This window comes from Podarcis filfolensis (assembly GCF_964270895.1).
Source record: "Podarcis filfolensis genome assembly, chromosome: 3".
In the NCBI taxonomy this organism is placed as follows: Eukaryota; Metazoa; Chordata; class Lepidosauria; order Squamata; family Lacertidae; genus Podarcis; species Podarcis filfolensis.
In genome coordinates this window covers 107,358,896-107,385,861 of record NC_139606.1, presented here as the reverse complement: position 1 = coordinate 107,385,861, position 26,966 = coordinate 107,358,896, and the positions used below count along the sequence as shown (strand labels likewise).

General features: G+C 45.6%; 2 protein-coding genes across 5 annotated transcripts in view; both read left to right on the top strand.

The window, feature by feature from the left end:
- LOC310758658 (uncharacterized protein) overlaps window positions 1–26,966 on the top strand; it is a 324,886-nt gene that overhangs the window by 262,434 nt on the left and 35,486 nt on the right. The window lies entirely within an intron of this gene.
- The window catches only part of FSHR (follicle stimulating hormone receptor), an 85,636-nt gene that overhangs the window by 29,495 nt on the left and 29,175 nt on the right, over window positions 1–26,966 (top strand). For 3 of the 4 annotated variants that reach the window (XR_014545832.1, XR_014545833.1, XM_083605119.1), the window contains exons 2-4: window positions 1,159–1,230; window positions 16,143–16,217; window positions 19,347–19,421. Coding sequence is in view for 2 of the 4 variants with exons in the window: in XM_083605119.1 (XP_083461245.1) it covers window positions 1,159–1,230; window positions 16,143–16,217; window positions 19,347–19,421 (222 nt within the window). In the remaining 2 variants the exon portion in view is untranslated. The remainder of the gene's footprint in view (window positions 1–1,158; window positions 1,231–16,142; window positions 16,218–19,346; window positions 19,422–26,966) is intronic. The other variant, XM_083605120.1, reaches the window with a different exon arrangement.

The window sequence follows — 26,966 nt, the reverse complement described above, 5'->3', positions numbered from 1 at the left end:
GCCTTCTAGCAAATCACACCATTGACCCATCTAGCTCAGCAAGGTCTGCACTGACTGACTGCCGCTCTCCAAGGTTTCAGACAAGGGACTTGTCCTGTGTGCTGGGGACAGGGATAGGGGAATCCACCTATTTCACTTTCTCATTTTTCCAGTCTTCAGCTGTCCATCAGTCCTTATGCATTGGTCTGGAAAGCGGGAGCAGAGAATTAAGTCCTCATGAAAACCCATCAGCATCTTAATGTGACTTTCTCCCAATATACAGATTTTTGTATACAGTTTTGCCTTTTCGCAAAGCAGTCTTCCCTAATATAATCCATATGGTGTTATTTTCCCCAGTGTATAGGCACATCTATGCACATATGAAGTTTCGTACACATTGGTCGACTGGAGACGTGCTCTGCAAAATTAAAAAAAAATGTGAATTTTGATTGGTGGCTGTGCTTCATTCCACATACAGTCATACCTCTTGTTACTTTTGCTTCAGGTTAATTTAAATCTTTTCAGGTTGCGTCCCATGGCAACACGGAAGGCAACCCAGAAAGGATTACTTCCAGGTTTCGCCGCTTGCGCATGTGCAGACGCTCAAAATGATGTCACGCGCATACGCAAAAGCGGCGAATCACGACCCGTGCATGCGCAGACCCGGGTTGCCTTCCACTCATGTTGCGAACAGGGCTCCGGAAAGGATCCTGTTCGCAACCAGAGGTACCTCTGTACTGTGTATTATTTTGGAGAGTGTGGATTAGGTAAAGTCTCCTTCAAATGCAAATTGAAGAGAATTTGTCTCCCATTCCTGGCCTTCCCTTGTGCTCATCCAGCATTACATCAGCTACATCACTCTGGGATCATGTTTTGCCAACCATATATTCTGTTAGGGGTGTGTGAGAGAAAAACAGAATAAAATAAGTGAATCACAGACAGAATATATATATATATATTTCAACAAGTCAACTATTAGAATAAAAGCTCATGCTGAATTAATTTTGGGGGGGAAGGGGGGGATGAGAAAGTTGGCGTCGAAATGTGTTCCTATGAAGTTTAATATTGTCTTGTCATGGAATTTTAATTCTCTTTGTCCAAAACGTGAACTGTACTAATTACTTATCAAGCTATGCTTAATACATAAATATGTTTTGTCCCCCCCCCTTGTATTTTCAGGGTATTTTTCCTCACCAAAATAAGAATCATACCGAAAGGAGCTTTCTTGGGACTCGATGAAGTTGAAAAAATGTATGTACCTCCATATTCACTCATTACATTTGTGGAATGATTTAGAAGGCTATTTTTGGTTTGGGGTTGTTTTTCCCCTCTCTTCCCTAGACCTGCACTGTTCTTTAATTAAGCTATCAGCTCACCACTCCCATAGGAGCCTCCTCTCCATTCACTTAAGGACTGGGGGGGGGGCTGAAGGAAAGTTCGCAAAGCCAATCTTCCAAAGCGGCGTTGCCACAATTACATCTGCGCATCCTTATGAAATAGGTTTTTCAATAAGGAGTTGATTGGTGGGCACTTAAGAAGCAAACGGAATACGAGATCACAAGAGAAGAGCAGAATCTGTAAGGTGACTTAAGGGCTGCTTCTCTTCATGTGGGTGGCACTACGGTCTAAACCACTGAACCTCTTGGGCTTGCCGATCAGAAGGTCAGCAGTTCAAATCTGCATGAGGGAGTGAGCTCCCGTCGCTCTGTCCCAGCTCCTGCCAACCTAGCAGTTCTGGGGCACCCAAAGTAGTTGCACTGGGAGGTTTTAAATAGGGACTCACCGATCCAACTGTCCATTGTGAAGGGTCCAGGGCAGGCGGTGTTAGGATATTTCTGTTCCACCTTAAAAGGGGGGCAGGCTGTTGTGTGTCACAAGCCTGCGCACTTCCCGCTCACAGGAAGTTTCTGTCTTGTATATAGCTTTCGTTTTCACTCTGTTGCCTCGACGTGAAGGCAGGCAGTCATGTTTTTCCTTTGTTCTGACCAACGCTGAATAAATCTGTAAAATATGCTCTCCTGGGTGAATCTTTCATTGCGGAGTCTGCTGCAAGGGCGTGCACGAGTCCTGGAATGTAGACAGCTATTTCTGAGGCTCGTGTCGCTAATTGACTGATACTGTTTCCACGGGAGACCGGGAGACGACGTGGAGGCATGATGGCCTTTGTCTCCCTGGCAGTATCCCAAACGGCGGTGCATAGACTGACAGCTGTCTTAAGCATCTGCTGACGCTGAACCTGCACTCCTTCATTCATTCAGGGGTGGTGTGTCCCATTTTGCCCCCCTCATTGCCGCCCCACTGCTGGCACCATGCCTCTCTCACCTACCTTGCATGGCAGTTACTTAGAACTAGTTACTGAGAACTTCAGGAGGTTGAGTGGTCTTGCACCCAGGTTTCCTATAGGCATCTGGTGGCTCTTGTGAGAACAGGATGCTAGACTAGATGGGCCACTGGACTGATCTAGCAGGCCTCATTCTGTGTCCTTGGCAAGGACTGGTACTAGTTCAGTTGTGGAGGTTGGGCCATGAGGGTGAACTTGGCTCTGCCCCACCAGCCTGACTTCATATTTACAACGAGTCTAGGGGAGAACACTGGGTGTCAGCTTCTCCCTAAGTCTCTGTGTTTGCCTTTGTAGGAACCCCTCACAGAAGAGGTTGGGGACAAAACTAGGATCAGTTGACTTTACCTGCCCCTGGCAATTGGCTGTAGTAGTAATAATAATAATAATAATAATAATAATAATAATAATAATAATTTATTAGTATTTATACCCCGCCACTCTGGGCGGCTCCCAACGGAATATTAAAAACATGATAAAACATCAAACATTAAAAACTTCCCTAAACAGGGCTGCCTTCAGATGTCTTCTAAAAGTCAGATAGTCGTTTCTTTTCTTGACATCTGATGGCAGGGTGTTTCACAGGGCAGGCCCCACCACCAAGAAGGCCCTCTGCCTGGTTCCCTGTAACCTCACTTCTCACAGTGAGACAACCACCAGAAGGCCCTCGGAGCTGGACCTCAGTGTCCGGGCTGAGAGATGGGGGTGGAGACACTCCTTCAGGTATACTGGGCCGAGGCCATTTAGGGCTTTAAAGGTCAGCACCAACACTTTGAACTTTGCTTGGAAATGTACTGGGAGCCAATGTAGGTCTTTCAGGACTGGTGTTATATGGTCTCGGCGGCTGCTCCCAGTCACCAGTCAAGCTGCCACATTGTGTATTGTAGTTTCCGAGTCCAAGTGGGAGATAACCAGAGCATGCACCACTCTGGCGGGACAGTCTGCGGGCAGATAGGATCTCAGCCAGAGTACCAGATGAAGCTGGTAGACAGCTGCCCTGGACACAGAATTGACCTGTGCCTCCATGGACGGTTGTGAGTCCAAAATGTAGCTCAGTAATAGAGTACCTGTATTGCATGCAGAACATCCCCAGCATCTCCAGGTAAGACTAAGAGAGGACAGAGTCTGAAATCCTGCCAGTTAGTGTAGATAGCACTGAACTAGGTGGACCAAAGGAAGCTTACTATGTACCTGCCATTAGTCTCCAGCCTGCAAGTCATCCTTGTTCTGGCTTGTTCATTTTTGCTGCAGATCCCTTGCCTCCCAGCAGGGCTCATGGAAGCATGAAGATGACTGCTGAGCCCACCTGTAAACTATTTCTATTGTTGTTCGTTACCTGCAGAAACCATATGTCTGCCTTGTATCAAGTGCGAAAAGGGGGATGTTGACGAGGAAAGAAGCTTGTGACAAAACTGACAAATACTGTTAGCGAAAGAGCAGCCGGGAGGTGGCGAGGGGGGGGGAGAAACACAATGCTAAGCAGGGGAAGTGGCTTTCATTTGAAAATATAGCGATGTGCTGTGGAAACTCTGTGGGGAAACAGTTTAAAGTGCAGCAGCAATGAAAATAGGGGGTTGATGAATATGCAAACGAGACCAATCAGCATCGGCGGCGTCTGCAGATGAGAAGCAGCAATGAAATGTGAAATGGCTCACAAATCAAAAATATAACCCATAAAACATTCATTGGAAATATTCATGATAATGGAGGGGCACAAACTATATAATCAAGTGATATATTTGCATATAAAAAAGGAGACCCCCTTGTATGAGATTCTTCCACCTGCCTCCCCCCGCCCCGCAATATCATACACACACACAAAAACCAAGATTAAAATCAACGGTAGGCTATTTAAAGGAAATGGCTATTAGAAATGTGATGCCTCCATGTGGTAAAATGTATTTTTCCTAGAGTATACAAATTAGATATTTCAATACACATGCGGCGCGCTGTGTTAGCACGAAGCTAGCGGGGAAAGAAATTCCCACAATGGATACATTCGCTGCAGAAGTTTAGTGAATTAAAAATTTCATGTCTGTGAGAAGGGAATGGATGACTTCAAACAGGCTCTCGAGGACCCATCTGCAGGGCCTATCGACTGAAGAGAGAGCTTAATGGGAAAACGTCATTGTGCTGAATTTTGTAGGGGGAGAGAAAAACAACTTTTCAACCGAGGGGAAAGCTTTTGCATTGGTAAGAGATTCGAGCCTATCATCCCACAGGGTGTGGATCTGCATAAATGTAACGAGATCTGCACCGGGGTGTTCAGATACGGTTAAAGCTTGTGAATAACTAAGCCACTGCACATTGGTATGCGAGGTGCAGATCGGAGACACTTTCAGACTGTCGCTGTTTAGCAGGTGGAATTCAGTCACATACCAGATAATTCAGGTGGTGCAATTAAAGTGGATTTGGCACTCTCGTGCAGTCAAGATGCTCCCCTCTCTCTCACCCCTAGGGGAAAAAAGAACCGGGCTTTTTGCAGTAGGGAAAATGATGGAGAAATGTGAGCTATCTGTTCTAAATTTGGGTGGAAGGAAAATTGCCACATCTTAGGGCTTGACCTGAAGTTCTAGGCATTTAGACCCTTTCTCAGTGTCTCCAGGGAAGGGGATGAAACATTAATGGGGAACCAGTTGGTTGCCTTCCATTTGTTGCTGGAGTCCAATTTCCAACATTCCTGGACCATCACCATGCTGCCTGAGACTGATGGGATTTGGGTGTCCAAGAACAGTTTCTCCAGACCAGGGTAAAGGGGCCAAAACCAAGGGGTTGGGCTCATTTCTCCTCTTGCGTGGTGAGTTTCTGCCTCCCCCCAGGGAAATAAAGACACAAGACACAAGAGTTTAAGGTTAATGGGTCAAATTAGGCCACAACTTTATTGATTACAGAAATTGAGGGGCATTGGCTTAGGCATTGGTCCTATCAGCTAACCGGCTTCAGCCCATATGGATGAAGACCGGCAAGGGTTAACCACCAGTAGGGGGAGTCCTGCTGATGCACATCAACTAGGAGCTCCCCCGGGGTCACCGATTGGGGGCGTCCCGTAGGCCCACACCTCCATAGGCTTAGGACAAGGCCACGCCCCCCCAGAATCCTTTACCGGACTACCCTTCGATTTGGGGGGAAGGTGATGGCGCTTCCCCCCCTTTCATCTGCATAACAATAACCCTACCAATGCCTAACCGCCAATGCCAAGGAAGTTGTGACAATTTGCTACGAGGTAGCCAAAAAACTAAATGGTTGGTGCCAATTTGCCAAGTGGAAAAAAATTCCTACCAGGCCCCTTGACGGCAACCAACCAAATTCCAATACAAGGTCAGAGAGCCTAACCTAACGGGCGGGCGGGGTGGGAAAACCCAGTCAGCTGGTGCGCGGCAAGGAAAAGAGGGCGGTCCTCAGCCGCGCCAGCCCTAAATAGGGCGGACCACGCCCCCAGACCAGCCGATTGGCTGGCTGGGGGAATGATGCGACCGAGGATTCTCCTAGTATCGCGGGGGCTGCACGCCAGCCCCCGCGTGCGTGGGGAGGGGCATGAAGCCCGCAACCCCACCTCTTCTCTAGTTCGGAAGTGGCTTTCTTGATCAGAGATTTTGCTGTAAGCTCTGCTTCCATCAGGCACCGGAGGTGCTAGACACAGCCAGCTTTTCCTTCCAGACCTTTTTTTCAAAAAGATATTTATTGAAGTTTTACAAAAACATAAATTTAAAAAGGCCATATAAAAAGAAAGAAATACCAAAAAAAAAACATAGAAAAATACATAAAATAGAAAAAAGAAGAATAAAAACAAATCCATTTTTTGTAACCCTAACTCATTATCTTATTTCCTTGGCCTCCTCACACCTCCCCTTTTTGTATCCCCATTTAAATAATCAAATCAGCAAATCCTTACCCTCTTTTGTTTATCTTAACTCTGTATCTTAACATATTATAACTCTATATTTTCATCCATTATCAATTCAATTTTGCATACTCTTGTTAACTTTGTTGCTAATGCCACTTATTTTCAATCCAACATCATTTTAACATTCATTAATTTTACAGTGTTTCTGCAGATAGTCTTTAAATTTCTTCCAGTCTTCTTCCACCAACTCTTCTCCCAGGTCTCGGATTCTGCCAGTCATTTCCGTCAATTCCATATAGTCCATCACCTTCATCTGCCACTCTTGCAGGGTGGGTAAATCTTGTGTCTTCCAATACTTTGCAATCAGTATTCTTGCTGCCGTTGTAGCATACATAAAGAAAGTTCTGTCCTTCTTTGGCACCAATTGGCCGACTATGCCCAGGAGAAAGGCCTCTGGTTTCTTCAGGAAGGTATATTTAAATACCTTTTTCATTTCATTATAGATCATCTTCCAGAAAGCCTTAATCTTTGGGCACGTCCACCAAAGGTGAAAGAATGTACCTTCATTTTCTTTACATTTCCAACATTTGTTATCAGGCAAATGATATATTTTTGCAAGCTTGACTGGTGTTATGTACCACCTATATATCATTTTCATAATATTCTCTCTTAAGGCATTACATGCCATAAATTTCATACCGGTGGTCCACAACTGTTCCCAGTCAGCAAACATAATGTTATGACCAATATCTTGTGCCCATTTAATCATTGCAGATTTAACCGTTTCATCCTGCGTATTCCATTTTAACAGCAAGTTATACATTCTTGAAAGTATCTTAGTTTTGGGATCTAACAGTTCTGTTTCCAATTTTGATTTTTCCACCTGGAAGCCAATTTTTTTGTCCAAATTATAGGCCTCTCTTATTTGATAATAATGAAGCCAGTCTCGCACTTTATCTTTTAATTTCTCAAAACTCTGCAATTTCAATTTCTCTCCTTCTTGTTCCAATATTTCCCAATATTTCCCAATATTTCGGCCATTTGGCCTCCATATTGAGCTTTTTCTGAGCCTTCGCTTCCATTGGTGACAACCACCTTGGGGTTTTATTTTCCAATAAGTCTTTGTATCTTATCCAGACATTGAACAATGCTTTCCTGACAATATGGTTTTTAAATGCTTTATGTGCTTTAACCTTGTCGTACCACAAATATGCATGCCACCCAAAAACATTGTTAAAACCTTCTAGATCCAAAATGTCTGTGTTCTCAAGAAGCAGCCAGTCTTTCAACCAGCAGAATGCTGCTGATTCATAGTAAAGTTTAAGGTCTGGCAGGGCAAATCCACCTCTTTCCTTTGCGTCAGTTAATATTTTAAATTTTATTCTAGGCTTCTTGCCCTGCCAGACAAATCTGGAAATGTCTCTCTGCCACTTCTTGAAACAGTCCATCTTGTCCAAAATTTGCAATGATTGAAACAGACCTTTCCTTCCAGACCTTGAACCTAGGATCTCCTTGAGGGACAGCACCCATCCAGCAAACCTGAGGAATCTGTCACTTTTGCAGAGCCTTCAGGCCTTGATAATTGAGCTGCAAGGTTAGTGGCTTCCATAACAGTTGACTGGGCTCCTAGGTGCCATTTCTATTTGGCTATCTTCCACCACCCCGATATAGAAGGGTGTTGCTTCTAATTCCTAGTTGCTCAATAGCCAGTCTCTTGGAGGCAGAAAGGTGATCTCATTGCAGGTGCACAGCTATGCGCTTAGTTAAGGGATGGGGAATCCATGGTTCTCCAGCTGTTCCTTGGGCTATCAGCTCCCTTCAGCATCAGGCACCATGGTCAATGGTTAGGGATGATAGGGTTTGGAGGGCCATTGGTTCCCCCTCTCTGTCGTTGTCTTGTAGGGCTAGCACTCCAAGTGTTCTGGGATAGGCCAGTCAGCTCTGTGTCTGCCAGTCACATTGTCACTGGCTGCAAGCAGGAATGCTAGAGGATTCCATCGCAAATGGAAACAGGAGCAGAAATTGCTGCAATTCTCATGCACATCCAAGGTCAGGAGTGGAAAGCGCACAAATGAATAGGAGTGGCATTCACTATCATAGGTATTTTAGTCTGCACACATTATGTAAATAGATAGGTTGTTTCCCACAATGTTTTTGGCATTTCCCATCCGTTGTGCTGAAATTAATTATGTAATGAATTGCATAATAAATTCAATTTGCCTTGGCCATAGCGGATAGCAAAACGAATGGCGTAGGTTGTAGCAAAATATGAACCGAAGCAGTACTGATTGTAACAAATGTAGGGTAGAATGGAAATTGCTTTTGCCCCCCTAGACCCATCCAGACTACAATAGAGATTTGACTCAACTGATCAGAAAACTTTGCTACATCATCTGGACATTGCAACATGGAGCCTAATCTGTCATCTAGCTAGTTTCATGGTGGTAGATTCCTGCAAAAATTGCTGAACCTGCCAAGGAAAACTTGGCCATGGAAGAAAGGTGGCCTGTTGTCTTTTGTGGGAGCACAGCTGGCACAGCTTTGCCTTAATGAAGCCAAATTTTGGCAACGCAAGGCCTTGTATGTGACTTCTGAAATCCACAATGGTCCAATAGCATCGCTTAGGTGTCTTATTTGTTTCTTTTCTCCCATCCCTCTTCTGGCCTGCAAGTGGAACACCTGGCAGCTCGCTTTCTCTTGCCAAGGCCTATCAGTAGGAGAGACCTTGACTATTGTGATACCCTTACAGCTCCTTCAAGAAGTAATAATTTTTAAAAATGGAGCTGATCATTTGTTATTCCTGCCAATAACTCACAGCTGCTATCAAAGAGCAAAGCTTTTGCTTGGCTTGTTTTAAAACTTTTTGAATGAACAGACCAAGAGCGGTGCTCTGTAAAAATGAAGCTTATACATTCTTGGATCATGGTCGCCGCTTCCTTGAGGTAAGAACCCAAAGTGGATTAGAGAAATATAAAAGTTCAATATTTACAATCTGAAGAATAGGGTGGGTCCTAAAATCACTCTCTCTCAGCATCAAAGGCCAGGTGAAGAGGAGTGTTTTCAGCATACAGTGGGGGCTGCATAAAGATAATGAAGTCACATTGTTTTAATTACCTTATGTATTGAACATGCCAGGAAGTGCTGCTCTTCAGCAACACAGTGGCATGAGATGAAGTCGGCAGTGATGTAGTTTGCAAGGTATCAAAGGAGAGAGAGCACAGTAATCCTCTGAGTTTATCAAAATGATACCTAAATACATCCTCTGTAGAGTGTCATGTATATAAAGGTCAGTGTTGTTCATTGCAATTCTGTTTCTGGCAAGGGATAACACACAGCAACAGGAAATATGGACACATTTTGTCCATAACAAGCTTTCTGAGAATTGTTCAAATTTTGAAGGCTGTATCGACCATCTAGTGTTCTGCCAAAGATTATGGGTTGTAGCCAAACTTAGTCAGAATAAAGGTAAAGGTGCCCCTGACCGTTAGGTCCAATCGCAGACAACTCTGGAGTTGTGTGCTCATCTCACTCTATAGGCCAAGGGAGCCGGCGTTTGTCCGCAGACAGCTTCCGCATCATGTGGCCAGTATGACAAAGGCGCTTATGGCAAACCAGAGTGGCGCACAGAAATGCCATTTACCTCCTTGGCAGAGCGGTACCTATCTATCTACTTGCACTTGACATGCTTTCGAACTGCTAGGTGGTCAGAAGCTGGGACCGAACAACAGGAGCTCACCCCCTCGCAGGGATTCGAACCGCCGACCTTCTGATCGGCAAGCCCTAGGCTCTGTGGTTTAGACCACAGCACCACCCGCGTCCCTCTCCTAGTCAGATTAGACAGATTGAAATTAATGTAGTTGTATCCATTGCTTTCAGTGGATCGTCTCTTGAGTATGGCTTAGTTGATACAACCTTCCTACTTTTTACAGACCATTCTCCATCAATTGATGAGGAAAGCAGGTAGGAGAGCAACACCAATGGGCTTGTTCACCCCTAGAACAAGACCCACCTCTTCTAGTTTCAATGTTATTATGTATGATGATGATTGCATAGGAATGTAATGTGGTGGACAGTCAGACACCATGGGAGCAAGGGCTGAACCTAGTACTGTAGTGGCAAATTTAGAAGTTCAGGGGCCCTTTGTGATAGCCACAGCCACAACCCCTCTCAGCTCTGCCCCTTCTAATAATTATAATTAGGGATGTATTACAACCTTCAATCCAGAGCTCCACTTGATGCTTTTCAGCAAGATCTATGATTTTCCAGTCATGCACATGGACAAATAATTTGGAGTGCACCAATATCCTATTTCGGAGTGACTTAAGTTGTGTTTTCCTTGGAGTTCCATCCTTGGAGTTCCATGACCACAGAACATGCCCGCTATTCCATTGAAACTGAAACACCTTGTGTCTTCAGTTTTCCTAAATGCAGTGGCTGAAAAGCTCCCCTTTCCTGCTGATTTGGTGCTGGAGCAGGGGACCCTGCTGAAGATATAATAGCAGGTATCTGACTTCCTCCGACCCCAGACCGCTACACCACTGGCTGAACCAGTCCTCTGCTTTTGTGTCTGAGCCACAAGGGCAGGGTTCCCTCACTTCTCAGCTGTGTCTCTGCTTTGCAGTCCCCAGTGACCTGCCCCCCAAAAAACTCTATGGGAGCCAACCAACTGTGGGATCCTGCAGCCCTCTAGATGTTGGACTCTGGCTCTTGATGGGTGTTGTAGCACAACAGCATTTGGAGGGCTACAGGTTCTCTATCCTTCATCTGCAAAATGGACACCCCAAAATAGCTGCAGCTGGCTTCTCTTTAAATGGAGGTCATTGATTCCAGCTATTGTAGCCTACCCTTGGATGCAGAGAAACAGCAGGATTAGAAGAATTTACTTCTTAGAAGGCTTCAGGCAAATCATAATGTAGACGACCATCTACATGCTGCTAGATCAGGCTTCCTCACACTCAGCCCTCCAGATGTTTTGAGACTACAATTCCCCTCATCCCTGACCACTGGTCCTGCTAGCTAGGGATCATGGGAGTTGTAGGCCAAAAAAAACTTCTGGAGGGCCGAGTTTGAGGAAGCCTGTGCTAAATGATGGTTATGGTGATGATTTTGTGCAACTGTTTTACAGTCGTGTTCACGTCCGCAGGCAAATTATTAGGTTGCCCTCTCCTTTATTCCTGGCTATTTCTGATCTGCCATGGCCTTTTAACAAAATCCATAATATTGGTTCTGAAGCTGACCTTGTCTAATCATATCGATTGTGACCAGCTGAAGGCTAATTGGGAGACCAGTTGCTATGGCAATACTTGGGTCACGCACCGAAAGAGACAATGTATCTATGGAGGGTGGATGAAAAAAATGTTGAGCTTTTGGAAACTAACAGATAACACATTATGATCAAGTCTGGAGGGATGCAATGGTCAATGGGACATATTTTTATTTTCTCCCTTGCTGCCTCCACCACCCCAATTATTTTCCTTTCATTTTTCAAGTTCTTTAAATGATCTACATCTTCTGAACCAGTGAATGTAACAACAACAACAACACCTTAGCCACAAGACGGGGGGGTTTTTTGGGAGGAGGTGTTAAGCATGAAGTTGCTGCACATTCCGATTCAGCTGGCAAAAGGCAGGACTGCCACAAATTCTAAGTTTGGTGTGGGAGGTTGCTATAAATTAGTTTGTTAAGTGGCAAATGAGATTCGGCAACCCCTCCACCTCCCTTTTACCAGTCTGTGAGCCTGACAGCTGCCCTTCCTCCCCACTGAAGTGCAAAGGGTGGCAAACAACTCATAGCTTCCGATCGCTCCTGCAGTTTGGATTTGTCGGGTGGCATCTTCCATCGAAGTGACTGGGCCTGATTTTCTAATGTGGATTTCAGTGGCAGCCTCCCTAATTTGGATCAGGACCATTGCAAAGGGTTAAAGCAAGAGTACAGAATGTCATTGGCTCCACAAGCCAAGATTCTTACCAGAATCTAGAGACATGGGCCAAATTTGATGGGTAGTTGGGGCTGCACACGTACCTGCTGCCCCTCAATGACATTGTGTGATTGGGCGCTTTGAAGTTCTGAAGTTGCGGCTTCAAATTTAAGCATGTTGGTGTCTCTCTGGTCCCTTTCACCATGGATGTTGGCTTATTATATGGCTGTATGCTCTGTGTTATTTTATTAATACTATTGCTAAGGGTTTGTCATGGCCTTTGGCTAGAAGGATAAACTTCTGGCCTTAGAACTATATATTGCTTAACTATGATAGTCTCCAAACCTTTATCTAGATGCTAAGGATAGGAACAGCCACACCTCTTGGTTGGAGGCAGTGCTTACCTACTCAGTGCCAATGTATACAGGCCTCGGTCCTGTATACCTGAAGGAGCGTCTCCACACCCATCATCCAGCCCCAACACTGAGCTCCAGCGCTGAGGGCCTTCTGGCAGTTCCCTCACTGCGAGAAGTGAGGTTACAGGGAACCAGGCAGAGGGCCTTCTCGGTAGTGGTGTCCACCCTGTGGAACGCCCTCCCAGCAGATGTCAAGGCAATAAACAACTATTTTACTTTTAAAAGACAACTGAAGGTGGCCCTGTTTAGGGGAGTTTTTAATGTCTGATGCTGTATTGTTTTTAATATTGGGTTGGAAGCTACCCAGAGCAGCTGGAGAAACACAGCCAGATGGGTGGGGTGTAAATAATAAATCGTTATTATTATTGAGGGAGAGAAGGGAGAAGACTGGAGAAATCAAGGAAAGGAAAGCTGTGCAGGACTAGGAAAGATGGAGAGAAGGGTATGCTGACACCGTGTGCCAAGAGAAGCAGCAGGGATCCTAAGAAAAGAGGGATGGAAAGGGGAGCAGGCCATGGAAATGCATTGTTTCTGAAAGCCTGTTGTTGGGAATAGCAGGATAGCAGAGCACAGTTGCGCTGATGTCCTGCCTGTGGTCTTACCACTGGCATCTGGTTGGCCACTGTGAGAATTTGATGCTGGACTAGATGGGTCTCTTCTTGCGTGTTCAGACCCAGAAATCTCCCCCCCTAAATAAATTCACACTTGACTCAAATTTTGGTTTTGGTTTTTGGCAGAATGTAGGCCACAACTTTATTGATTATAGAAAGTGACTGGTTGCATAGGCTCTGGTTCGACTAGCTCCCTGCCATGCAGGTAGCGCTGACCCAGGGTTCCAGCATAGGTCAGCCAAAGGTGAACACCTGGATAAGCAGAAAGCCGGGAACGGGCTAACTCCACCACCCAAATGTCCCCCTGGACTCAGATATGGGCACATATCAGGGGGGTTGACCAAACCATTGAGTCCATGGATTCCTTTAACGGAATACCCTTCACATAGGGATGGCGAGAGCGTTCTCCCATCCCTATCACCTCAACCAGAGCCTATCTGGAACCATGAAAGTTGTGGCAATTTGCTACATGACAGGCAAAACCCAAATGGCAACAGCCAATCAGCCAAGTGGGGAAAATCCCTGCCATGCCCCTGTCCCAACGACAGACGACACACAACGGCATAGGAAGGTCAAGCGCAAAGCCCTAAAAATAGGCAGAGGTGGGCGGGTGTTCTGAATGCACGCTCCGAAAGAGGAAGCTCTGAGTCACATGCATGGTCATAAATAGGTCCCTCGAACCATTTGGACTGCTTCCCATTGGCCAGATTGTACCCAGCTTCAAGAGACCTACCAATCGGGTGTTGTGGCTGACCAATTGTACCCACCCACAACACAGGGTGTCAGTTGTCCAGGTCTCACCGCAATACCCTCTTTAAGGGAGGACCCGATTTATCGTTTTAGAAGATTAAGCCTTGGAGCAACGATGGGGCTCTACCACAAAACTGTGAGAGTTGGAAGAGTGTTGCTTTTCTTGGCAAAGAATTTGAGCTAGTGGGGTGGAGGATTTTGATCTGAGAGCACGCAGAGTTCTACTCATGTTTAAACCAAGCCCCACGTTGCAAAGCCTTCTAGAAACCACATCCCACCCTGCTCTCCCCGTGCATCGCTCTTTTCCTTCCTCCCTCACTCCTGCTAGATAAAGATGATAATTACTTCAAACCTAGCATAGCTTGAAATAATAAATGATCCCTTTAAGAGGGGTTTGTATTCAAGGAAGCAAAAGCTGCTTCCGCTTGCTTAGCTTGGGTGAATTGCGGGAGACAGATCATAAACATAAAAGACACATTTTTATTTTTATTTTATCGTAGCTAGACTGTGTGTGTGTGTGCGCATTTGTGTGTTTAAGTTTTGTTTAATTTACCATTCGAGGTTTACTTTAAAAAAACGAAACAAAAAAACCTTGATATATACTGTGTCGCTGTAAAAGCACCTGCTGTTACCCGTTTCATCATAATGTGTAATGTAGTGGAATTAGCAATAGAACTTCCACTTAATCGCATTTCTTGACGTGAGTGGGGAATTTAAACATGAGGTTGTTAATGTTGGGTCGTGAGTTGTTTTGCATTTTCCATTCACCGTTGATGCGGTTTATAAGGTTAATTGAGATATGTGCTTCTGTCTCACAGCACCTTGGGGTGGGGGTAGGACCCAACACAGTGACGGCGGGTGGCTTTCTTCTCCTTCTGAAGCCCACCTTCAGAGCTCTTTGACAAGGAGGGAAGAGCTGTAGCTCAGTGGCTGAACATCTGTTTTGCCTGTTGAAGATCATAGGGCCAATTCTCATCTCCAAGTAGGGTTGGGAGAGAACCCTGCCTGAAACGAATCAACATAGACCATACTGAGCTAGGTGGTCCATTGATCTGAGTCAGTATAAGGCAACTTCCTTTGACAGAATGCCCCATGGGAAGGATGGGTGCTGCCATGGGCCATTTTGGCAGTATTGTCGGTGCTCAGTGAAGAAGAAGAAGAAGAAGAAGAAGAAGAAGAAGAAGAAGAAGAAGAAGAAGAAGAAGAAGACATGCTAGAACTTCCTCTCCCTGAAGATTTTTTGCAAACTTTGGGAAAGGTTTTCCCCCATCCCTTGAATGTGCCAGAAACTTCAGCCCAGCACTACTCTTCAGTTAATATGTTGTTATAGGATTTGGGGGAATGGGGTTGGTTGGTTTGGATACCATCTTTGGGTCCCCTCTAGGGCTGCGGTTTTATAAGATGGGGTTCTTCAGTAGAAGTGATGAAGCAGTTAAACCAGTCTCTTTGTTAAATTAATGGCCCTAGCCAAGCTGTTAAGCTCTCTTCTTACATGACTAAAGAGTTGGCCACGTTGTCATAGAAACAACTAGCTAATGCTATTTCTAGAAGGAAGCAGCAGGCCCTCTCCTGGCTGACTCTCTCTTCTGGCGTGGTCCAAATGGGATATTGCTTTTGAATGCATAACAAATGCCCTGCAAATAGTAAATAATCACAACAAAGAGATTCATTTTCCTGATGTGCTCATTTTTCAAGTATCTATCTATCATCTGTCTGTCTGTCTGTCTGTCTGTTGGTCTGTCTGTCTGTCTATCTATTGCATTTGTATCTTGCTCCTCAGCCACAAAGACTCCCAGAGTAACTTACATGCAATAAATTAAAATAAGGCAGTCCCTACCTGACACAAAAGAGAGAAAAGGAGGGGGAAAGGAGGGGAAAAACAAACTTGGGCACCAGTTTGTAAAGTCAAATAGCGGTTCTTAGAATATCCTCAGTTTTCAGTAGGGGGGGCAGCAAAAAATGTGATACTCCACCTTCACTTGACTTGTGCATTCTATCCTGCAAACTCCTGGAGATGTTTGCTACGCTATCTGAGGTACTGGAGTACTTTCCCTCCCCCCCCCCACACACACACCTCCATCCTCTATTCCTGCAACAGGTTTTTACAAATATTCTTTTCTTTTAAGCTAGCTTTGTGTTTCAATGGGTTGTAGTCCAGGATTTATGGATCCTTTGGTGCCAGCAAACGTTTTAAGTTATTCCCTTCATTTTTCACGTACATTTGTAATGTTGACGCTTCTGATAAATAGCGAGGCCACCATGGCTGATGTTTCCTTTTTCTTGACAGAGAAATCTCTCAGAACGATGCCTTGGGAACTATAGAATCGAACGTGTTCGCCAACCTTCCAAAACTCTATGAAATGTAAGTCAATAAATGGAATTGGAGGGCTGGGGCATTCCAAGCTACTGGTGGACCAACTGTAAAATGCAACATGGTGGTTCCATGGGGACAAAATAGATCTAGGACTAGTTTTTCTTTGTGTGTCTTTCTCTCCTTCTGCATTGGCTCATCAGGACTGAGTCTTCAGCCTCATCCTACTAGACGTCAATGGTGATTGTGCTCAATGTACTGTGTGAATTGGCTATTGCAGGGTTGCCAACATTTTTAGGCTCATGAGCACATTTGATTTTTTTTCTGTAGGTACCAGACCTTTTGGTCACTTCCCTCACCCTCTCCCCTGGATCAGACACACTTCCAAGAGACAGAAATAATGTGTCTGGTGACTGGGAGTGGCTGTTAAGACCATATTACACCAGTCCTGAAAGATCTATATTGGCTACCAGTACATTTCCAAGCAAAATTCAAAGTGTTGGTGCTGACCTTTAAAGCCCCAAACGGCCTAAGTCCAGCATACCTGAAGGAGCGTCTCCACCCCCACCGTTCATCCCAGACACTGAGGTCCAGCACCGAGGGCCTTCTGGCAGTTCCCTCCCTGTGAGAAGCGAAGTTACAGGGAACCTGATAGAGGGCCTTTTTGGTAGTTGCACTTGCCCTGTAGAACACCTTCCCATCAGATGTCAAGGGAATAAGCAACTATCTGACTTTTAGAAGACATCTGAAGGCAGCCCTGTTTAGGGGAGTTTTTAATGTTTGATGTTTTGTTGTGTTTTTAATATTCTGTTGGGAGCCGCCCAGAGTGGCTGGGGAAACCCAGCCAGATGGGCAGGGGTATAAATAATATATTATTATTATTATTATTATTATTATTATTATTATTATTATTACATACACACACGTTGCTTTTCCAAGGAATCTAGGTAAAACTAAGATCCTGTAAAAAACATAGAGGTGAAAGAGGAAGTGGGCAGAGTGTCACTCTTCCAACTTCCTTCTTCGGCTCTATTTGCATTTCAAAGGAGAAGGAGATAACCACCCTCTGTAACTCGTAACAACGAGGGCTGTGAGAGGGGATGCTTCTGCCATCCCATAATGGAGACTGAGGACCGAAGGAAGAGAAGTGAACAGGTGCTGGCCCTCCAAGTGTCCCTATTTTCCAGGGACGGTCCGGGATGTACCGAAGTTGTCCTGGTTTCTGATTTGATCCCAGAATGTCCTGCTTTTCCTTAGGACATCCCTATTCTCCTTGGAGAAATGTTGGAGGGTATGCTTCACTACTCTGGCAATTGTGGGTCTTGCATGTGGTAAGCCCCCTGCTTACAGGTGCCTGACCACACACCGGGCTTGATTACTTTTTCTTTTTATTTACTTCAAACATTCATTGGCAGCCTTTTAGGGCAAAGCACTCTCAAAGCAGCTTCCATTTTAAAAAGAGAGGATAAAACGTAATTCCCATAAAATGCAATTAAAGTTAAAGCAGCAGTTAAGACATTTTGGAAGCCAGCACCACACTCATACAAAATGTATTTAAATTGCTTTTTTTTAAAAAAGCACTTTGAAAACGGACAGTTTAAAACCAGCAGCGATATAAAACATTTAAAAGTTCTGCATCTTAATTAAAAGGAGCTCAGAACATACGGGTTTGTTGCCATATGTCCAGATTTTCCCGGACATTTTTTCCGATTTCCTTCCCAGACATTGCTTCCGACTGGTATGTCCAGGAAATTCAGGGCATATGACAACCCTAAGCAAAAGGCTTTATTGTACACCATTCAAGGTTGCAGTCCGTGCAGTTAGATAAAAGCACTCAAGGAGAGCGTAGAGCCTGTCTGGTGAGGGGTGTGGCCTTTGGAGGGGAAAGCTTCACGTGTCAAGTTTGCAGGGGGCCACCACTAAAAAGGCCCTTTCTCTTTTTGTTGTCTGCAGTAGTAGTAGTAGTAGTAGTTGCTGTTGATTGATTGATTGATTGATTGATTGATTGATTGATTTTCTATACCGCCCTATACCCGAAGGTCTCAGGGCGGTTCACATAAAATATCAAATACATAAAATCAAAACAAAACCAACAACCCAATTAAAAACAAATAAACCCCAAAGTTGACAATTGAGGGCAGTGGCACCTGAAGCAGGGCCTCTGATGGCAATCTAAAAGAATGGGCCTGCTCGTGTGAAAGATGACCCCAATTTAGTTAGGCACATGTATTGAATGAAACGATTGGAGTGGGGTGAGAGTTTGCTAAGGAAATGCTAACGCCTGTAGCAACTGGGACATCTGGACCAGCCCGAAACCCAAATCCACCAGAATCAGAGGTGGTAGCAGTCAAGTGATAAGCTGTTTCCATTGAGAGCTACTGTGTTAATCAGCCTCTGCCCACGACAGCTGAACAGTAACAAACTGCTTATATCACATCACAAATGCATTTGTGTAAATGTAATGGTGGGCTCACTGGAAGGACAGATCCTGAAGCTGAAGCTCCAATACTTTGGCCACCTCATGAGAAGAGAAGACTCCCTGGAAAAGACCCTGATGTTGGGAAAGATGGAGGGCACAAGGAGAAGGGGATGACAGAGGACGAGATGGTTGGATAGTGTTCTCGAAGCTACCAGCATGAGTTTGACCAAACTGCAGGAGGCAGTGGAAGACAGGAGTGCCTGGCGTGCTCTGGTCCATGGGGCCACGAAGAGTCGGACACGACTAAACAACAACAACAAGTGGTGGGCAGGGCGGGAAGAGAGATATTTGTGGAGAGGGTAAATGAATTTGCACTGTCAGGTTAGTGGTTCTCTGGACTAGAAGGAGTAACTCATATGTCCATCTGCAAGCATGGGAATTGGTACCAAGAATCTAAAGAACAAGAAAAACTTTTAGCTGAAGAGGTATATTGGGCGATATCCACTCACAGCAGACCACTTGCACAGCAGCCATTCCGCAAAGAGGAGACTCATTCTTAGCACGGCGCATCAACCAGACCCAATAGATTAATTGCACTTGTGAATGAAGTTGCTTAACCCCAGTTGCGCTGACCTTACATTGGGTCTCACCCATACTGCTTTGCAGATCATGTTGCTTTCCCCAGCCAAATTTCATACTGTGGGAAAATGAGACAATTCAAATTATAACTGATGTTTTTCTTTTTTTCTTTCCCCCCACAGAAGAATTGAGAAAGCAAACCATCTGGTGTATATTGATAGATATGCCTTCCAGAATCTTCCCAGTCTCAGATATTTGTGAGTATTCCTGACGTTGCGGCTGTATTCCCTGGAAAATTGTCCTTTTGTACAGACTTTTTCTTGCCTTATTACTGTTTTGAACTGCTAAATCAAGGCGCCACATGAGAACTGGATTGGCAGCTATTGGGCAAAGGATAAAATGGCCCTAATAATCTAGAACAGAGCTTTCCAAACTTTTCATGTTGGCGACACACTTTTTTAGACATGCATCATTTCACGACACAGCAATTCAGTTTTACTAGCAAACCGGAGGTTAAACTAACTCCTTTCCAGCCCTAGAAGGAGTGTTCACACGGCACACCTACACACTGCAGCCAACACACTAGCATGTCATGACACACAGTTTGGAAAACTCTGGTCTAAATTGTCCAAGCAAGTGATGTTTTCCCTTCTTACTTACTCAACGCTTTTTCTCTCCTGCCTGCACAATGAGCATTTAAACTTCACATGGAAAGCCACGAGCTGCGGCTCCCATTTATATGCAGCGCTGGGTGATGAGATGCCTTTTAATAAGAAAGCATCTGATTGTCAAGCTTAATTCCACATCTGTTTGAATGGCACCCTTCACAATGGATGCAGGTCTCCCGATATGCTTGCCACATCCGCTCCCATGGGGTTTCCATCATAATTCGTGGATAATTAATCCTACCCTCTGTACAAAGTACCCTCCAAAAATAGTCAAGCTGCTGTTAGCATCTGACCTGAATCTGACTGATAATATCTCTTCGGTCGTAAGTAAAGAGAGGAAATATAATGAAATCCAGCGGAGTCTATTAAAATGGAAAGAGTGGCTTTGGGGCTTTGTAGACCACACTCCCCCCCCTCGCCCCTCACACCAGCGCGGATTTTAATCTTAGCCCTGATTCAGCACAGTTGGTATGATACAAATTTCCTACATGGGAGACTCCTTGCTGCAGAGGAGAAAGTCTGGCTATATGAGAAAAGCCTAATTATGTGCCCCACAGTTTCCTAATAATAATAATAATAATAATTTATTATTTATACCCCGCCCAACTGGCTGAGTTTCCCCAGCCACTCTGGGTGGCTCCCAAATGAGTGTTAAAAACAATACAGCATTAAATATTAAAAACTTCCCTAAACAGGGCTGCCTTCACATGTCTAATGGACAATAAGCACATGGACACGAGTATTTTGGTTTTTGGGTTCGAATAGGCCACAAATTTATTGGTTAGAGATGTGAGTGGTTTGGCTTAGGCATTGGGTGAAGCCAGACTGTATCTCGACTCCCACCCATCTGCAGGGAGTCCCACTAAGGTTAAACCATGAATAGGGGGATCCCTATGACTTACATCAAATAGGGGCGCTCCGAAGGGTCCCCGTTGGGGTTGTGACATGGCCCTAGCCCACATCTGGACATCGGAAAGAACCCACATCCCCGGATCCCTTTAACAGGATACCCTTACTGAGGAGGGACAGGCAGAGGCTACAACCTCCCCTCCATCCAAACAAAGGCTTACCCAATGCCTAACCACCAGCAAGAAAGGAGGGTCTACCCTCCCACAGCCCCACCCCCGCTTGGCACTGATTGGCCAGCAGTGCCACACTGGGTGTGGCCCCGCAGCTGGGACAACACGGAAGGGGGCGTCAACTCTCTGCCCCCTTGCTGGATCACTGCAGAGTCCCAGAAGCCTAGCCGCAACGCCGCCCACTGGAAAACGAGAGCGGATTTCTCTCATTTTTTATTATGTGCACTCCTGCATGGGAGATTCCCTTCCAGCTCTACAGTTCCATGATGATAAATGGGGAGTGTTTACTTACACATTTAGTACCAGGGTAAAGGTAAAGGGGCCTCTGACCATTAGGTCCAGTCATAGCCGACTCTGGGGTTGTGGCGCTCATCTCGCTTTATTGGCCGAGGGAGCCGGCATACAGCTTCCGGGTCATGTGGCCAGCATGACTAAGCTGCTTCTGGCAAACCAGAGCAGTGCACGGAAACGCCGTTTACCTTCCCGTCGGAGTGGTACCTGTTTATCTATTTGCACTTTGACATGCTTTCAAACTGCTAGGTTGGCAGGAGCAGGGACTGAGCAACGGGAGCTCACCCCGTCGCAGGGATTTGAACCGCCGACCTTCTGATCGGCAAGTCCTAGGCTCTGTGGTTTAACTCACAGCACCACCCACGTCCCAGTACCAGTATAGAATCGCAGAATTGTAGCATTTTGAAGGCAGACAACATTACTATGATGGTGAAAACCAGACTTGCTGGTGATCAGACCCTGACTTCTGTTTTTTTCCAAAAGGAGTTTCATAATTTCCCTTCCCTGATTAGCAGCATCTCTCCAGGATTTCTGAGCCTTACCTGGAGATGCTGGGGATTGAACCGGAGACCTCCTGCATGCAAAGCAGATGCTCTAATCACTGAGCTATGGGCATGCCTAGGAAACAGAGTGGGCATCCACTCGTATAGATGCCATGTAGCTCCTGCTGCAGACCTGAACTTGCAGACAACAGAGCATTTTGCTGGGAAGGCTGCTCATTTCCTCTTGTTAGTAGCTTTTGTGTATAAGAAAGGTCAACAAGCATCAAACCCTCATGCCCAGAGACAGAACTTTGAGGAGGAGATGGCAACCGTGTGCCCCTGCAGCCTTCAGCTTCCCCACCCTGGCTCTTGTTTATTGCACAGAAACAAGACCAGCTTCGGGGAGGGAGGGAGCCGCTCAATTTGGTTCTTAAGAGCTGTGACAAATTCAAAGGCCAAGCAGCCATTCATCACTTCGAAGCTGAGGCCCCCTGCACCTGGCGCCAGCTCTGCCGTGTGACTTTGTATTATTTTTCATTCCGGCATGGTAATGTGTTTACAAATGTTGTGCCGGTCCAGCCCCGGCGCCCGTTTTCGCTTCACGCTGGTCGGCTGATGGGATGGAATTAGAGAAAAGACAGGGAAACCTGCGCGCTTCATCACAGCGTTGCACACTCTGCTGAGAAACCTCAAGTGGCTTTTTAGAAAGTCATGAATAAAGACAAGGCACTTGAGCAGCAGAAACAAGTGCAGATTGGGGAATCTGTCCCCGCCCCCGTTTCTTTTCCAAATATCCCCCTGGTTCATCATGCACTTTGCCTAAACCTCTGACCTCTCACCTTGGTGGTAAGGAGAGGTTTATCTACCAAATTTTCCAATAAAAGGAGCCCAATAGCCCCTTCCCCCCTACATACCAGTTGCACACATTCTGAATCAGAATTTTATCCATTCCCCATTTATTCCTTAATCTTTCATTCAGTCGCACAGCCAGTGGCGTAGCATGGGGGTGCAGGGGAGCCGGCGGCACCGGGCGCAACATCTGGGGGTTAGGGTTAGGGGGCGCAAATCCACGGGTTAGGGGGCGCAAATTACTTGCCTTGCCCCGGGTGCTGACAACCCACGCTACGCCACTGCGCACAGCAGCTCTTTTCAGCTGGCTTTCGCAACCCCAGCGCACCCCACCAGCTGCAATATCCCAATTGTAAACTTACAGCTTGTGATCTCCTTCATTCAGCTGATATCAGTTATTCTCCTTCACTTTCCAGAAGGCTCATCCATACTGCTGTTTGATCTGGATGGCAAGCCTGTTAACTCTCCGTTGTCCAAAGCCTCCAAATCACTGCCCTCTTGCATTTTCCCTTCCCTCGGTTTGGGTTTTCTATACCCTCTCCTTCGCGAAGCGTCCCTGGTATGAGAAAATCCAAACCCAGGATGGGGAGGGTGTGGAAAGGCAGCGATGCAGAGGAGAATGACCTATGGAGTGTGGGAAATGAATGGCGGCACAGGCATATAGCTCAGTTGGTAAAGTATGAGACTCTTAATCTCAGAGTCATGGGTTTGAGCCCTGTGTTGGGCAAAAGATTCCTGCATTGCAGGGGGCTGGACTAGATGACCCCACGCGGTCCCTTCCAACTCTGCAATCCTATGATTTTATAAGCTTATTCTCCACATTAAAGCATGGTCATATTCTAGACTCATATTGTAACTCACTCTACGTGAGGCTGCCCTTGAGACTGACCCAGAAACTCCAGCTAGTGCAGTATGCTGTGGTGAGACTCCTTACGGGGTCCTCGCCACAGGATCACATTCACCCGCTGCTATACCAGCTGCACTGGCTCCCGGTGGAGTACAGAATCAGGTTTAAGGTGCTGGTTTAAACCTTTAAAGCCCTATATGACCTAGGACCCTCGTACCTACGGGACCGCCTCTCCTGGTATGTCCCACGGAGGACCTTACGGTCTTCAAACAAAAACAAAACATCTTGAAGGTCCCGGACTATAGGGAGGTTAGGCTGGCCTCAACCAGAGCCAGGGCTTTTTCGGCTGTGGCCCCGATCTGGTGGAACGCTCTGTCACAAGAGACTAGGGCCCTGTGGGACTTGACATCTTTCCATAGGGCCTACAAGTCAGAGCTGTTCCACCAGGCCTTTGGCCAAGGCACAGCCTGACCCCCTCCTTTGGTAATCCTCATAGAACTCTAGCCCAATCGTTACCATTAATTTGATTTTGAATTGATTTTAGAATGAATTGATTTGAGAATGCTGTGTTACTTTTATCGTTGTTAGCTGCTCTGAGCCCAGTTTCGGCTGGGGAGGGTGGGGTATAAATGAAATATTATTATTATTATTATTATTATTATTATTATTATTACTTTACTTTACTTTATTTTATTTTATTTTATTTTATTTTTATTATTAGAGAATTCAGATATGAAAAGGCCTACCATCTGCCTCACTTTCTCACAGAACCTTTTCCTGTCCATTCATGGAGCTTTCCCTGTTTTCAGGGGTTTCATCACGTCTAGTGATGTGAATCTTGTCCTACCTTGAGGGATCTTCTGAGCGCAAGGGTTGTCCTCTTTTACTGAGCTACAGAATAAAAAGAGGCACAGGATCTGGCTTTACGTCTTGTGAATATTTGTTTAAATTGAGATGGGGAAATTGCAGCTACTCAATTATCTTCTCCCACGTGTTAATTGGAAAAAAAACCCACAACCCTTAACTTTAAAGGCCTAGTTAATAAAACATCCATGCTGGTGATTGAGAAAGCTTTCAAGCTGGCCGATCCCTTATTTAGGCGGCATTCTTTCCTAAGTTGCAGAAGTTAATAAACATCATTAGAGTCCGATTAAGTTTGTTAGGGGCTCATATATATATATATATTAATAATAATAATGAAAGGCAGCCCTTGACTTGCTTCCAAAGATTTTTCACACAGAGGATGAAATTGTTAATTGCTCCTCCTGAGTGGATGCAAATCTGTTTCCAAATGGTAACTTGCTGCCCTTTTCACAGATACAAGCCTCATTAGAGGAAAAGAGTAAATGGAGGCATTGTCTGCTGGGATAATATATCTTTGCCTTTTCAGATCACACCACTGGACTCTTTTTGTTTCCAAAATTACTTTGCATTTGTAATCGAGACGCCAGAATGCCCTGAAACCACCATTGTTATCTCTTCCACTCTCATCCTCAGATATACAATTCAAATTCAAAAAGAGAAAATAGATTGAAAAACAACACCCCCTGAAACAGTGGCACTGGCTCTTAACATATTGGTTATTCTTGTGAATATGTTTTAACAGGGGTGTTAGGGGAGGGGTAGTGGCTCTGGTGGGGGGTGACACGTTGTGCTCCTTCTGTGGGAGTTTGTCCACTCAGCTCTCACCTGTGGCTCCTACAAGCTGTCAGCATGTGACAGCGGCTACACCCTGCGAATGGCTTCAACTGGCCAGCTGAACCTGGTGTGGGTAGCCAACGGGTCTCAAACCCTTGTTGAGTTAGGGACTGCCCCTGCATGTGAAGAGAGGCTTCGGCAGATTGAACGGATAAGGCCAGTACAGTGGCACCTCGGGTTACAGACATTTCAGGTTACAGACGCTTCAGGTTACAGACTCCGCTAACCCAGAAATAGTACCTCAGGTTAAGAACTTGGCTTCAGGATGAGAACAGAAATCGTGCTCCGGTAGCACGGTGGCAGCAGGAGGCCCCATTAGCTAAAGTGGTGCTTCAGGTTAAGAACAGTTTCAGGTTAAGAACAAACCTCAAGAACGAATGAAGTTCTTAACCCGAGGTACCACTGTAGTGGGTCCAACGGTCCAGATGGCGGTTTCTGCACAAGCTGTAGAGGGGAGTGAGGGGCAGATGGGGCTTGTCAACCTGGGAAGGTAGCCCATCTAAGAGAAGGAAGACTCTGATCCTAAATCTCCTTGTGAGATATCTTCGGAAGAATAAATGGCTTCCAGCAATTCCTGCAGCCAAGCTGGTGCCAAACATATTGCTCTGCCTTCCTTTGGACCACATCAGTGAGGCTGAGGGGGGGGGGTCTTGTCATCTGGGCAGCCCAAGACCTCCGGACACATTGCATAGGCTTGTGCCCCAGGGGGATCACTTTGGTGCTGCTAACCCAGTGGTTCGACTTCGCCCCGGAGGCGTGCTCCATTGTCTCTCGACAGAAGCCAACAACGACTGTGTTACAATAATAATAATAATAATAATAATAATAATAATAATAATAATAATTTTTAGACCCCACCCATCTGGCTGGGCTTCCCCAGCCATTCTGGGCGGCTTCCAACAAAATATTAAAATACAGTAATGCATCAAATATTGAAAGCTTCCCTAAACAGGGCTGCCTTCAGATGTCTTCTAAAAGTCTGGTAGTTGTTGTTCTCTTTGACATCTGGTGAGAGGGTGTTCCACAGGGCAGGCGCCACTACCGAGAAGGCCCTCTGCCTGGTTCCCTGTAACTTGGCTTCTCGCAGTGAGGGAACCGCCAAAAGGCCCTCGGCGCTGGACCTCAGTGTCCGGGTAGAACGATGGGGGTGGAGACACTCCTTCAGATATACTGGACCGAGGCCATTTAGAATCACCCTCTAAACACTTTTCTCTGTTCCTCTAGCCAGGCATGGCCAAACTTGGCCCCCCAGCTGTTTTGGGACTACAATTCCCATCATCCCTGACCACTGGTCCTGTTAGCTAGGGATGATGGGAGATGTAGTCCCAAAACAGCTGGAGGACCAAGTTTGGTCATGCCTGCTCTAGCCCACTTTAGTGAAAAGGCTCTGGAACGGAGCCTCATACCGAAATAAGATCCTTGGCCCATCTGGTTCAGTGGCCTGAGACCTTCTGCATGCAAGGCAGAATCTCTACTGCTGAGCTATGGTCCTTCTGCCTGACCTACGCTGTGTATGTTTCCTCTGCAGTGGCCTGCCCTGTGCTGCCCTTAGAAACAAGTGTGTTAGAAAACCTATATGTAAACATACCACACTTTTTTTAAAAAAAATAAAAAACTGAGAAGCCCAGCCATGTTACTTAAGTTGTTTAGAAGGCCTTCACAAACAGAAATTATTCACCTGGTGCTGAAAAGGCCACAAAAATAGTGCCAAGTGAGCATCCCTGAGAAGACTATTCCGTAACTGTGGTGCCACTACCAAAAAAGACTCTCTCCTAATGGTTACCTGCCCTCGCTACCAGGAAAATATTGCTGTTGTATTTTAGACATGCATCGTTGTTTCTGATCTGCTGCAGTTCATCTTCCACCCAAAACTACATTTTTCATCTTA